The sequence below is a fragment of the Drosophila hydei genome, unplaced genomic scaffold, assembly GCF_003285905.1.
Source record: "Drosophila hydei strain 15085-1641.00,03,60 unplaced genomic scaffold, DhydRS2 tig00000001-arrow-pilon, whole genome shotgun sequence".
Classification (NCBI taxonomy): domain Eukaryota; kingdom Metazoa; phylum Arthropoda; class Insecta; order Diptera; family Drosophilidae; genus Drosophila; species Drosophila hydei.
In genome coordinates, this window is record NW_022045643.1 from 9,935,996 (window position 1) to 9,949,214 (window position 13,219).

At 42.1% G+C, this 13,219-nt stretch overlaps 1 protein-coding gene across 3 annotated transcripts in view; it reads right to left on the reverse strand.

The window, feature by feature from the left end:
- Positions 1 to 545: 545 nt before the first annotated feature.
- The window catches only part of LOC111604449 (adenylate cyclase type 2), a 41,493-nt gene continuing 28,819 nt past the window's right edge, over positions 546 to 13,219 (reverse strand). For 2 of the 3 annotated variants that reach the window (XM_030223636.1, XM_030223410.1), the window contains 20 exons: positions 10,947 to 11,080; positions 10,677 to 10,874; positions 10,477 to 10,599; positions 9,255 to 9,449; positions 8,948 to 9,175; positions 8,754 to 8,881; positions 6,509 to 6,667; positions 5,494 to 5,626; positions 4,821 to 5,433; positions 4,572 to 4,670; positions 3,614 to 3,732; positions 3,120 to 3,346; positions 2,851 to 3,058; positions 2,486 to 2,790; positions 2,262 to 2,424; positions 1,991 to 2,203; positions 1,827 to 1,931; positions 1,667 to 1,681; positions 809 to 1,051; positions 546 to 744 (listed from right to left, as the gene is read on the reverse strand). In XM_030223636.1, coding sequence (XP_030079496.1) covers positions 613 to 744; positions 809 to 1,051; positions 1,667 to 1,681; positions 1,827 to 1,931; positions 1,991 to 2,203; positions 2,262 to 2,424; positions 2,486 to 2,790; positions 2,851 to 3,058; positions 3,120 to 3,346; positions 3,614 to 3,732; positions 4,572 to 4,670; positions 4,821 to 5,433; positions 5,494 to 5,626; positions 6,509 to 6,667; positions 8,754 to 8,881; positions 8,948 to 9,175; positions 9,255 to 9,449; positions 10,477 to 10,599; positions 10,677 to 10,874; positions 10,947 to 11,080 — 3,740 coding nt within the window. In that variant the 3' untranslated portion in view covers positions 546 to 612. The remainder of the gene's footprint in view (positions 745 to 808; positions 1,052 to 1,666; positions 1,682 to 1,826; positions 1,932 to 1,990; positions 2,204 to 2,261; positions 2,425 to 2,485; positions 2,791 to 2,850; positions 3,059 to 3,119; positions 3,347 to 3,613; positions 3,733 to 4,571; positions 4,671 to 4,820; positions 5,434 to 5,493; positions 5,627 to 6,508; positions 6,668 to 8,753; positions 8,882 to 8,947; positions 9,176 to 9,254; positions 9,450 to 10,476; positions 10,600 to 10,676; positions 10,875 to 10,946; positions 11,081 to 13,219) is intronic. The other variant, XM_030223512.1, reaches the window with a different exon arrangement.

The following is a 13,219-nucleotide window of genomic DNA, read 5'->3' on the forward strand; positions in this document are numbered from 1 at the left end:
GTAAAAAAATATACAATTTCATAGATCGCTTGAGGTCTTCAACATTTGGTGAAACGTTCTGTTGTTAGAGCTTTGATGGCACATAGTTTGTTTAACTTTCGAAGATTAAATTAAACTTGGTGTTCCAATAGACAATAGATAGTAGAGTCATCTAGCAGTTAGTTGAGTTAACAGATATATTAGCGGTTAGTCCACGTGTCTATTGGAACACACACTCAGTAAGTATGGCTAGGTCCTATAATAATTTGATAAATGTTGATTATTTACTTTGGGGTGGGCTAATTTGCATTTGTTATTTAAATATTAGTTAGCTAGTTAGTTTTCCTTTTAGACGCGCATAGTTGTATATACTTAAGCAATATATTCTATATAATTATTCGCTGTTTAAGTGAGCTACGCAAATTGTGCTAAATAACAATTAAGCATTAACTAAGACAATTACTTAACGTGCCTAACTCTTAATGTGCAACGCAAATTAAATGCTTAAAATTCATCATTAAATCACTTAAATAAAATAATTCCAAAAATAAATAACAACATGCCTTAACATAAATATTTCTCTATACCCAAATAGCTTTTACTATCAACGCGTTTTTATTGGATCGCATCCAATTACAGTTTGCCATCGAACGGCGTCTTTACGAAATATGTGACTAGATTGCCTTTGCCCTTGACATAGGTGAGGCCCCGGCACTCGCATTCATATCCGGCGGCCATTAATATCTTAGCTGTGTTCTCCGTTGTCTGCCACAAGAAAGAGTTTTAATAAGCTGGAGTTTGGGTGGGAGATCGCCCCATTGTTGCTCACCTGGAGACGGCCCATGACGCCGCACGAGTCCATGCGGGATGCCACATTAACGGTGTTGCTCCAGATATCGTACTGCGGCTTCTGGGCACCAATCACACCCGCAATTACCGGACCGTGATTCAAGCCGATGCGCAAGCGGAAGCGCTGGAACGACTCGCGATTAATCGAATCCAATATGGACATCAAAGCAATCGCAAATTCAACCAATATGACCACATTGTGCTCCTCGGTACGTTTCTCATCCTAAATGAAATGTCACAAAATAAAAAGCAAAAAAAACGAGCATGAGCAAAAGTTACTTTTCGTTGGCTTTTGGGTATTTTCATTATGCTCGTAGTCGCCTTTATTGGCCTGGTCAGCCGACGCGAAAGCCAATTGAGCGTATGTTGCCCAAAGTTTGGCTAATCCCTACCCTCATTTAGGATCCCTTTTTTTGTCGTCTTTTATTCCCTATTCTGTGAAGGGTCATTGTTTGATTTAACTGCTGAGCAAGGGCAAGCTTTGTGTAGCAACACGGTTTAATTAAACTACTAAGCAGCGATTAAAAGACATTTAAACAGTAAATACGATTCGAGCTGTTGAAATTGGTCTTTTGTTGCTTCTCAAGTGCAGCACTTGAAATTCAATTGAGTAAAACAGATGAAGCTATTCTTTAACTACTTAGCTACTGATGCATAGGCCAAGATATATACAGATTAACGTATATATTATATAGAGGACTTTTACAATATAATATTAAACATATTGAAATATATTTAAGCATAGCTTAAAGCATACTTCATAGCTATCATTTCGACTGACTTAGATCTGCTAACTGCTTAAATACAGAGAAATTTAGACTTATTTTAACACACTTACCGCAAAGCTACGCGACTATATATAGCATGCCAGGAAATCGCAATGTAGTTATTTATAGTATTAGTCAAGCGTTAAAGAAATATTAATTAATACACATAGACATTCCATAGTTAAATATATATAAATAAAATATATATATAATATATCTGCGACAACTTACCGTGGCGCCATCCTCCTTGCCGGGTCGCAGGCCAGACGCACACATATAGGTGCTGGCTATGGTCTTAATCTTTTCGATGCCACTGAATTTCGGTTTTAAGAGCAACTGCAAGTTGGACAAGTTTTTGAGAGATCTAAGGGTTGACTCAGTCAGCCAGCTCTCACCTTATCGAAATCGCAAATGATCTCGTTCAGCAGGCGCAAGCACTCCAGGCCTTGCTTATTGACGTCTGTCTCATCGTAGAACTCCTTGTAGTTGGGTATGGAGGCAAACATGACGGCCACGCAGGAGTAGCTCTCGTGATACAGCTCCGTGGAGCGTTCCAGGTGCAAAAAGTGTGTTGCCACGTGAGCCGGCAGAATGTTCTCCAGCAGAATCTGAGAGAATATTTTGCTGAGTAAAACAATGCACTTGCAACTTATGAGTTGCGTTTACCTTATTGATGCCTCGCATGGTTTCGACCTCCTCCTGCTCGACCTTGAGCTTGGCCTTCCACAGAAAGTCGGTGCGTGCCACATATTCTCCCTGCCGATCCAGAGTATGCAGCACAGCAATCACGAGCAACAGCAGCAAGAAGCCTTTGACTTCCAAGGGGAATCTAAGTGTGCAAAACAAGCTTCAACTTTAACAAATCTCAGTTAGGTTGCTCCAAGACGCACCCATTGTTATAGTTGACCACATTATAATGCACAAAGAGGTCGCTATAGCCGAGCACAATCGTCTGCCCGATCAGGGCCACTATCATGGCAATCAGCTTGAGTATAAATCCAGATCTCAGGAAAGCCGAGATGGCAGCCAAGCTGACGGCGCAGCAGCAAAGGAATATGGGAGCTTTTGGTATGGCATTGGCAATGTCCAGGGGTTGCATGTCGTCCGGGAGCGTGCTATTGCTGAAGCTATCGCTGGTGATATTGGTAGCATTACTCTCCACAGAGGGCATTTCCTCAGGCAGCGAGTAGTTGATCTATTACAGAAGTAGACTAAAGACTGTTGGCTCAAGGATTAAAGTTAGTGCTTTACTCACCACACTGAAGACGGCACAGGATGAGATGAGTATGTTGACAATGATGAACATGGCCATGCGCAAAAACCGACTGCTGGCCACCACCTGGCCAGGACCATTGCGCTCCGTGCTCGAGGCATGCACGTCCGGCACGGACATATTGCTCAAATAGAGAAACAGAGCAAGGGATATAAAGCTCGCCAGCAGCGAGCCAAGCATCGCCAGGTTCCTGTCAAGCAGCATTCGAGTCTGAGTTAAATAAATCGTTCTGGACGTTGGATCTCACCTACAATTCAATAACAATCAGCTGCACCACGGCCAGCGAGAGGAAGAGCACGAAGGCGCATATCAGATCGAAGCGGAAGTGCGTATCCGGCTGTTCTCGGTACATGGCCTCCCGAGGCGTGTTCCGGTACCACATGGTGAATGGCTTTAGCTCTGTGGGCGGTCCCAAGAAGTTAAAATTGAAGCATTTACGCTCGGGCGGCAGCAAATTTGATTCAATCATGGCAATGCTCTGCAAGGGATAATAGAGGTTTGTCAGCTTGATGCCCACAGGCAGAGATGGAGGTGCCGTAGAAGCAACAGCAGCCGGTGCCCAATGGTTCCGAAATCAAGCCTGTTGCTTGTTGTTTATTTAATTTGACCAAACGACCAAGTCCGCAAAACAAATTGAGTTTAATTCAATTTAATTTTAATGTCATTCCCGGCTGTTGCTGTTTGACCCCAGGCAGCTGGAAAAACTATGGTCCTCAGCCATAGCAGCTGCCCAACACCCACTCACCGCCAGTCCAATGTTTTTCACCAGCTTGGATTCGGCAATGTTAGCAAAAGGTCGATCGGCACCCCAGCATTCCACATATTTGGTCATCTTTGAAGAGGGACGATTGCGTGTGACATGGCCTGCAAGAAAAAGTCAAAATCATTTTTTTTAATTTAATAAAATTACGAATTGCCTAAAGACTGTCCATGCATTTCAGAAAAATTATAACTAGATGTGCATACGATAAACCAAAAGGCAAGATTCGTTAAAGAAGGCTAAAATATGTTTAGTCTGATTTTAAAATTTTGTATCTCGAGCTGTTTTATATGTCAAAATATAAATTTATATCCATTGTGCATTTCTTATATATTAAGATGAATGACAAGGCATACATATATATACGCATACTATATATATACTGTATATATACTTCCATATGTTTCTATTGCCGCCTTAAACTCTTTTATTCAGGCAATGCATTGTGATTATATTTATCACGTTATTAGCTTTAATCCTTGACTTTTAAGCTACGTGTTAATTCGTTTGTCGACTTGCCACACAATATTTAATCAGTTTTATTCAAGTCCGAGTTCGCATTAAAAATGCCATCAAATTAACCATTTGGCAGCCGGACGCACGTGCCGCCCCCATATAAAAAGCCATAAAGCCGACAATGGGCCACAGCTGCAGTGGCAACGAGCACATAGCTCAGCTGGCTGTCAAAAGAAGCTTAATTGCCAACGCTGCCCAGGTGCTGTGGTCCACACCTGAAAGCGCCTGGTCATGGCTAACGTCGCACAAAGGCCAGCCAGCAGCAAACAAACGCAAGCACATCAAGCTTATGATGCAAAAGTTGGGACACTGACGATAAAATTATGCATAAACTGAAGCTCATTTTCAAAAGTGATTTTCAACTGTTGCGCTTTATGGTCTTGCCGTGGCACAGTCACCTTCACGGCCCTCTCCCGCTGCAACTCACCTGCATGACTGCGAAAACTTTCACCGCTGTGTATGGATAATTTGCGTCCCTCGATAAAGGCGCCAGAGGAGCGCCGTCTGTCGGCGAAGGACATCAGACCTGAATGGAAAAGCGAAATTAAAGAAGTCAAGCACTTAATGCGGCTTCAAATTGAGCTGTAGTTTGGCCTCTTATAGGAGTATACTATAAACTATATGCTGGCATTTCAAATTGTTAATAAACAATAAACTTGCAACTGCTGCAACTCACCCTGTACAGACAACTTTCGTCGGGAGCGCTCAGGTGCTTCGGCTACAGTCAAACTATTGGCGCCAGTTGTTGCTGCTGCTGCTGCTGCTGCTGCTGTTGAGGTGGGCGTAAGGTTGGCCCCATTGGCTGCTGCTGTTGCCGGCTGAGTGCCGCTGTTGGAGATGCCACTCTCACTGCCACTCATGCTAAGCAGATCCTCGGCGGGCAAGGACAATGCGGCCGACTTGGGTGCTGATTCGGAAGCAGCGGAGTCACCGCTGCCACGATGTGCCACATTAGGTAGTGCCTCATTGTTAACTTCAAGCTCGCTGCACTTGCCAACCAGCGGTGCAGTGACATTGGCATCATCCTCCTCTTCGGACAGCTCCTTAATGGACATGGATGCAGCAGAGGTGAGCGGCGCATGCAGTACGCCATCTTGGCTGTTGGTAGATGTGGGTGAGAGCCTGTCAGCTGCATCGCCCACCGCAGCAGCAGCAGCGGCAGGAGATCGTGTTTCAGCAGGCAGAAGCTTCTCAGTAACGTCGTTGTCTTCTTTGACAGCTTGTTCGTCAGCAGGCTCCGTATGCTCAATGCACTCCACAACCCGCGGCACACTGTGCATATAGGCAGGCTGTCAAGGTGATGATGGTTAATGAGATGCTCAAGCGAATTCCTAGCACAAAGCACATACCTTGGGCGGCACAATGAGATACGTTTCAATTTTATGATCCGCCAGATATGCATCCCGTCCACCGCCCTCGCCCTGTTCCACCTCGAACTTGTCGCCCAGAAAGTCCAAAGTTTGCTTTGTGATGTGCACGCGACTGTGAATTATATGTGGCTTCATTGAATATATTACATCCTCGCTTCTCTGTTTTATACATATATATATATACATTAAAGAGCCTTGCCACAATGTGTGCACCTCTCTCCACTTAGCACTCATTTCCGTGCTTTCAATTGTAATTTTATTTATGCCTTTGTTGCGCACTCCTCAAAGAATTCGTGCGTAGCACGCAAAATGAGCTCCTAACTTTTATACAGCTCATTGAGCAGCGTTTCAATTCAATTTCAAATAATTGCAGGCCAAGGAAACATCTGAAGAGATGTCAACCAAATGGAATGTGAGCCTAAATCTGTTGTGAGTAAATAACCTTGGCAAGGGAATAAATAATATATGAGCAAAAGTATAGACAAAAATATAAATTATTTTTAATTTATTATTTTATTATTTTTAATCTTTACTCAAAAACTTGCCACAATCAACAACTGTTTGAAAAGTGAACTACGAAACATAATCGCAGCAGTTTGCTGTTTGATTAACCTTTTGATAACCTCCTGACGCTGCTGCAATTATCTGTACTTAAAAAGAGCAAATTTAATTGTAGATTAAGCTCAGACTCAAATTGGATAAATCGTTATATAATGACCGCTGCCTGGTGCTTGTCAGTTCTATTCTTGGCGCAGACACAACTCTAATTACATATACCTTGGGGCCGACCAACCCGAGCCGCCTAGTGTTGCAGTTGAAGGTGAGCCCCGGGGCCAGAGGTGTGCTTAATTGCACCGCCCATGAAGACACATTTAAAATGGTATTATGACGTGTAGCCCAGCACCTTGTTAAGCTGCTTTCAGGCGCGCTTTTCTGTTCCACTGGTTAGTTGACTCTTTGTGTGGAATTGGAAGACAACAAATAAGAGACTTACCCCGCAACGCCGCCGCTCTCCATGTGGTTGGCCAGGGTAACATCATCGCTCCAAACATCAAATTGCCACTTGCGTAGGCCAAGGACACCGCAGAGCACGTTGCCCGTGTGTATGCCAATTCGCATGTCAACATTTATGCCGGTCGCCTCACGCACGTGTCTGCCAGAGTGAAAGCAAACGAAGGGCAAACAATGAAAGTCGTCCATGTACAAAAATATTTACATACTTATATACTAACTAGTCCTAGAGTTGCGTAACGAGCACAATTTTATGTGCCATAAAACAACAGTCGAACAAACAGGCCTCTGCGAGGCCTGATATACGACATGCGGCTGGCCACTCATTGAAGCACACGTGGTCACACAGCTACGAGTTGGTTAACAAGTCCTTCGGTTATTAACATTAACAAATAGTATTTTCGTAGTGCAGTGCGCCAAATGAGCCGCAGCAGAAGTAAATCGTCTTAGAAAACAAATCACATGGGAGTCCTTTGAGTTGATTTGTTTTCCTTACTTTTGTTTGGGTCATTTGGTTTGCTCAACGATTGTAACACTTATGTACACACTCAAACAACAGCCTGAGAGGCCACATATATACAAAAGAAAAGCAAACAAGGTTTTCTTAATGCCAAAGTCTTCGAGAGCGCCCCTTTATGAAATTGTAAAGTTTTGGGAATTAAATTTAATTATGCAGGAGTACGATTACTTGGGTGCGCCTTATTTTGTAAAGTTCCAGCAGTGGGAACTCAACGCAAATGTATATATGGGCCATTATTTCAACATGCTGGGCTCAGCAAACTGAGATAAGAGTTCACAAATGTGTGCAGAATGCGGGCGAGCCTAGCATTTGTTTGTGCTCAGGTAAATGAAAAAAATATTGCCTACTTTTGTGCGCAGAGAAAACGCATTAAAGTAAATAAAGTATTTGCCAAATAATACAAAGCAACAGACCTCTGTTGCGCCTCACAATTAAACTTTTACCTTTCACACACACACACGCACACTCACACATATGAGGTGCAAGCATTTGAGCATTTTCACGAGCAGCAAAGTGAAGAACCCTGCACTGCTTAATGGGCTGCATCTGCATGGTCCAAACAAAGCAAAAAAGCAACTTGAGCAACAAAAATCGGCCACAGAGAGAGAGGGAGAGAGAGAGAGGGAGAGAGGGAGAGAGGTAGAGAAAGAGCGAGAGATTGAAAAGCCAAATGCCTTCCGGCGAAGAACAAAAGAAATACTTAAAGTGAAATGAAATGAAATGTTAGAAAGCGGCCAAGCCAGAGCAAAATAATAAACACAATAGAAATGCGCGTTGGCAAATAAAAAAAAAAGAGAGAGAAGTAAAAAATAAAAACAAAATGCCGAAGTTGAAATACCCTTAAACACGTTAGACAAAAAAAATTTTTATAAAATAAATTAAAAGCAATAAAAATATTGCATTTTTAAATATATTTAAAATTCACAAAAAACACTTAAGTGAACATGCATATCCCATTATAGCCCAGAGACAGATAGGCAGAGAGAGAGGGGGTTTGGGTCGACCAACTTTTCGGACAATACTCGTACGCACTTGCCTCTTGAGCACTTGCGCATAATTTTCCGCATGTAATAAAATTGGCTTTTGTCTCGATATTGCATAATATATTTTGTTTTGTATATTTTATGTAACTTCATTTTTTATTCTTCGACCTATTCTTTTTATTCTTTTGGGTCTTTTATTGCATAATACCTTTTTAATGGGCGACATAAAAACTGGATACATATCCATCTGAAGGCAGTTAAAGCTGACATGCCGCAGCAGTAAGCTGACAGCCAAGAGCAGGCGACAAAAGCAATATCGGAGCGTCTAAATAGACGCACAAATTAAAGCTTAACACAAATCTGCTTAATACTTGATGTATTAAGTAAAAAGTGTGCAGAATTTATTGCTGCATGTGTTGTCATCCGTGCATGCTAGTGTTTACACTCGTGTCATTGATGCGTGTGTGTGCGGGTGTGCGTGTGTGCGTGTGTGCTTATCCACCTGTAACCCGATGGCCCACAGAAACTATCAAAGTGCTGAAAGTAAAACAAACGTTTGCATAAGCGCTGGCGGCGACTAAAGCACACACACCCACACACAGAGACACGCTCACCCATGCACAGGAAAACCAAACACCAAACAGCAAGTCAAAAGGGTCGACCAACGGCAAACATGTCGTATGCGTAACGCACGTTCACTGTTGACTGTTTAAAGGGCAACTCACCTGATGGCATCGATCATTTGCAGGCCCATGTTGACACAATTAGTAGCATGCTGCGGCCGTGAGATGGGCAGCCCGGACACGCAATAATAGCAATCGCCCAGAATTTTGATGCGCAAGCATTGATTTTCCTAGGGAGAATAAGTGAAATGATTAATGGATCGCCAGCTGCGACAGCCGCTGCGGCTGCTACTCACCTGAGCTATTTGATCGAAGCGTCCGAAGAGATCGTTTAATGTCTTGACCAAATCGCTGGCCGTCAAGGAGGAGGAGAGCGGCGTGAAGTTAACAATGTCCGCAAAAAGTATGGTGACATTTGTGTGCCGCTGCACGTGCAGCTCGTGAAAACGTGTGGCTGATGTCGAGGCCTGGCCTCCAGCACGCTGGCACGCATCCGCCATCTTCAGCATGATGCTCCGCTTGACCTGCACACACACACACAAACACATACGCAGACACAATAAAAACAATGGGAAATCAGAGCAGTTGCTGTCGTTTGCTCACCTCGGCGGCTATGTAGGCGGGTATGACGCTAAGGAGCAGCTGCTCCTGCTGCTCGCGCTCGCACTCGAGCTTGACGCGTTGCTCGATGCCAGTGCGTGTTCCATCCACGGTGCGATTGTGGGCGGCATCCGACATGATGCGATAATAAAGACCGGAAACGGACGCGCTAGCCAGCATAACAATCTCGCCAAAGAGCTGCGAGAAAGAGAGAGAAGTGGGGAGTGAGCAATGGGAGTTAAACGGGGTCACGCCAAGAACTGTTGAATAATAGAGTCTATTGGCAGGTCGACAACCAGAGCCAACAATGTTTCACCGCAGACCCCTAATCGGAATTCCCAACATACAATTGTGTCCCAGCTAATTAACTCTGCCACAATGCCAGGCGATGGGCATGGAATAAGTCAGTGAGTGAGCGAGCTGCCACAGCGCACAAATTGCGCTGCGCAAATTAAGCCCCGAGAAAAACTAAACAAGTAATTAAAGCGCCAGCTTTAAAAGCAGCTCAATTTCTATTTTTTTCAGCAATTTGCAATAATTAGGTAAGCCAATATGAAGTGACAAATTTTAATTAGGTAATATATACAATAATTAAAAGTTGACACTGTTAATGAGTAAAGTTTGTGTGAGCAGAGAAAATAATCAAGTGACTACAAATATAAATATTAAATATGAAATTCAACAATATTCAAAAGTGATGTAGAGAGAGTAGAGTTTATTTTATTTAGATAAAGTATAAATAACCAAAAATATATAGCGGAAAATAGAGACTGAAATGAAGCGCTGATTCGGGAGCCAAAGAAAGACTGACAACTTCAGCTCAAATTCACATTAAGAGCTGATTCAGTAGGCGAGGATACACAGACATCTTCACCAGCTGCAGCATTATTTAATTTCTCTATATATTAATTCTTCCATCTACTTCTATATCAATTTCATTTTATTTAATTTAAGTAAAAGTTTTTATACTTAACACTATATATTTTTTTAATATATTTTAATAGCAGCTTATCCGTAATACAAAAATACTTTTTCCTTAACAGTTTCACATATTAAAGTATCAAGTACGAAAAAGTGCATCTGACCTCGACAGCTTGGTCCTCTATGAACTGTGTAAACCATAATAAACGCAATAATTTCTCTGCCCATTTGTTCTCAACTTTGCAGCAAAAGTGTAATCCCAGCTCATAGCAAAACTGTTGGGCAATGCAAATAAAAAACTTACCATGGGCAAATTGCATGCATAGTCCGGGCTGGTGCCGATTCTGTAAACGATGTGTATGGCTGTCATAAATAAGGCTAACACCACGGAGACCGGCCAGGAAATGGGCAGCATCGTGTGGATGCCCTGCAATGCAATGCAATTCATAAGCGACGTATTAAAAGCGTATTCCACAATCTGGACTCGTAACTCCGACCACTTACCAGAAACAATGCGTACATAGGCAGAGGAGCCAGTTCGCCTCCCGTGATGGCCGCAATGGTGCCGAGCGAGAAGGTGGTGACAATGGCAAAGGCCAATGCTGCCGCTGGAGAGCTAAGCACCGCCGGAAACTGCAGAGCCGTCAGTATTGAGCCAGAGATTACGGCAGCCAATGCCAGCAGCAGTGTCTGCAGCAGGTGCTACGCACACCGTAATACACACAGTTGTTATTTCAGACGACTAAGTGTTAGTGCCGTGGCTAATGCTCTTACCTGCTCGTAATAGATGCCAATTGCTATGGACACAACACATGCTACCAGCGATGTGAACAGGCCCGATCTGAAGAGCGACTTGCGCAGCCTCTGCCGGTAGCGTGTATATAAATCGTTCAGGTGTATATCCTCAGCTGCAAAATACAGAAAAGTCAAGTGCTTGGCCCATTAGTGTTGCGTGTTAAATGGGTAATTCCCGTTAAGTACACGTACAAGAAGAAGTAGAAGGCCCAACATTTTGATTGTGGCATTAATAAAACGACAAATATAAAACGTATTAGCCACGCGTGCTGCCGTTATTAATTATACAAATAGGCTATATATATATAACAGTAGAAATTGAACAAATTTCAAGATAACTTCAAGGAGTTGTAGAAATCAATAATAAAAGGCGCTTAAATTTTTTTGACTGGCATATACTATTGCTTCGCTTTTATAGATCTTAGTTCTGGGCATATGCCGACAACAATCGGTCAAGTGCCTCACAATCAATATTTATCGATTTTCAATAAAATAAATTAGAAATGAAATATATAAATATAATAAAAGTATATCTAATATAAGGTATACGTATTAATCAGTATTCAAAATTCTATGGCTCTTAGGTAAATCATACAGAATAACAGATGTCAATAAATAGAGTATAGGAAGAGCATATCAAAACGCTTTGTAATAAATTGTTATCAAAGTTATGTTAGACTCTATTATAAATTATCTATTAAGCAGAGATCACATATCAACGCTGTCATAACTAATTACAACAAGGTCAAAAGACACTTTCAACATCAAACTGAACATATTTTATTATATTTAATTTTCTTTTTTTTCTTTTGTCTTTGTTAATCGATATGTAGTGTAAGCATGTGGCCTGCTAATTGTCAGCATTTAAATTCTTTGATTTATTTATGGCGCACGCATTGTTGGGCAGTGCGTTCGAGGCACAGTGTGTGAGTTGTTTATTTTTAGGGGCCATACCTGGGCCAGGTGTTTATTGTTTATATTGCTTAAGTTTTCGACTGCGCGGACGAGGTCAACATTGATTTTTGTTCCGGCAGCCATACGTATATACACTTCTTAAGCCCATGTGAACCAACACCCAAATCGATATCAGTGCGTTCATAAACATATTATATTAGTAAAGTTTTGTGAATGGAGGGTCAAGTGCGTCTGGCTGCTGCCCTCTGCTGTTGACAGCCAGCCTGATTAATTAACTGAATGGGAGCCGAATTGGTCAAATTACTTGCCCGAAAGTCCGGAAAAAAACCATTGAAACCAAAATTAAATTTCCTCTTAGACTCGCAGTAGTCTATTGAAAGGACAGAAATTCGACCAGCTCAGAAATACACAAGAATTATTTACCGAATCAGCCAATGGCACTGCTTACTGCTCCACAAGGACTTGCAACTGTAAGAAGTATATTTCAAGCTGCTTAACCTCGACACACAAAGCTAGAGTTTTTTCAACTCAATAAACGTAAGTCAACGACATAAATTATTTTAAATACATTTTTATTAATGACATTTGAAATATATATATTTTAACTCCAGCAGGACATAAAAAGGAAACGCAGTTAACCGCAAGCTTGAAGCGCACATTAAGGATAAGAATCCCATTCCCAGAGCAGAATGTGCGTAAAATTCAGCACATGCTGCAGGCAAAATGGAGCGCAAATCACCGCAGTCACTTATCGACGTGGGTAGATTGACAACTAAGATGCCATACAAAATGAATAATATATATTGATGGCATATTTGTGTACACAAAGCCTATGAATGGAAGGCTAAGACACACACCTAAATAGAAATATATCAAAGAAAGTATGTATAATAAAACTTATTTTTGACAAAAGAAGTTTGTCAGCACATTTATTCATATGAATAAGTGAGTGCATTACTCAAGGAGCAACCCTCGCAAATAGAGGATGCCGAGCGCTGTGGCTGCCTTCACTTGTTTATTCTCAGCAATCAAACAGAAATTCTTTTGAAAGCGCTGGCTAAACTCACACTCTTTCACACGCTGTATCACTGGCTCATGTGTGTGTGAAAGGATGACATATGCCCTCATATGTCTATGGCATTCTTGTGCTGTAGGTCATAAAAAGTAAAGCATATAAAGCGAAACAGTTGAAGACTTTGACAGGCTACAGGACGATGTTGGCATAGATGTCATGCGACAGCGTCGTGAATGAAAAGCCACAACGGCTTTTCACTGGGTTCCATGTGATTAAATACGTGCAGACACATATGTCAAGCCGTTCAGAGCCCATCAGCCAA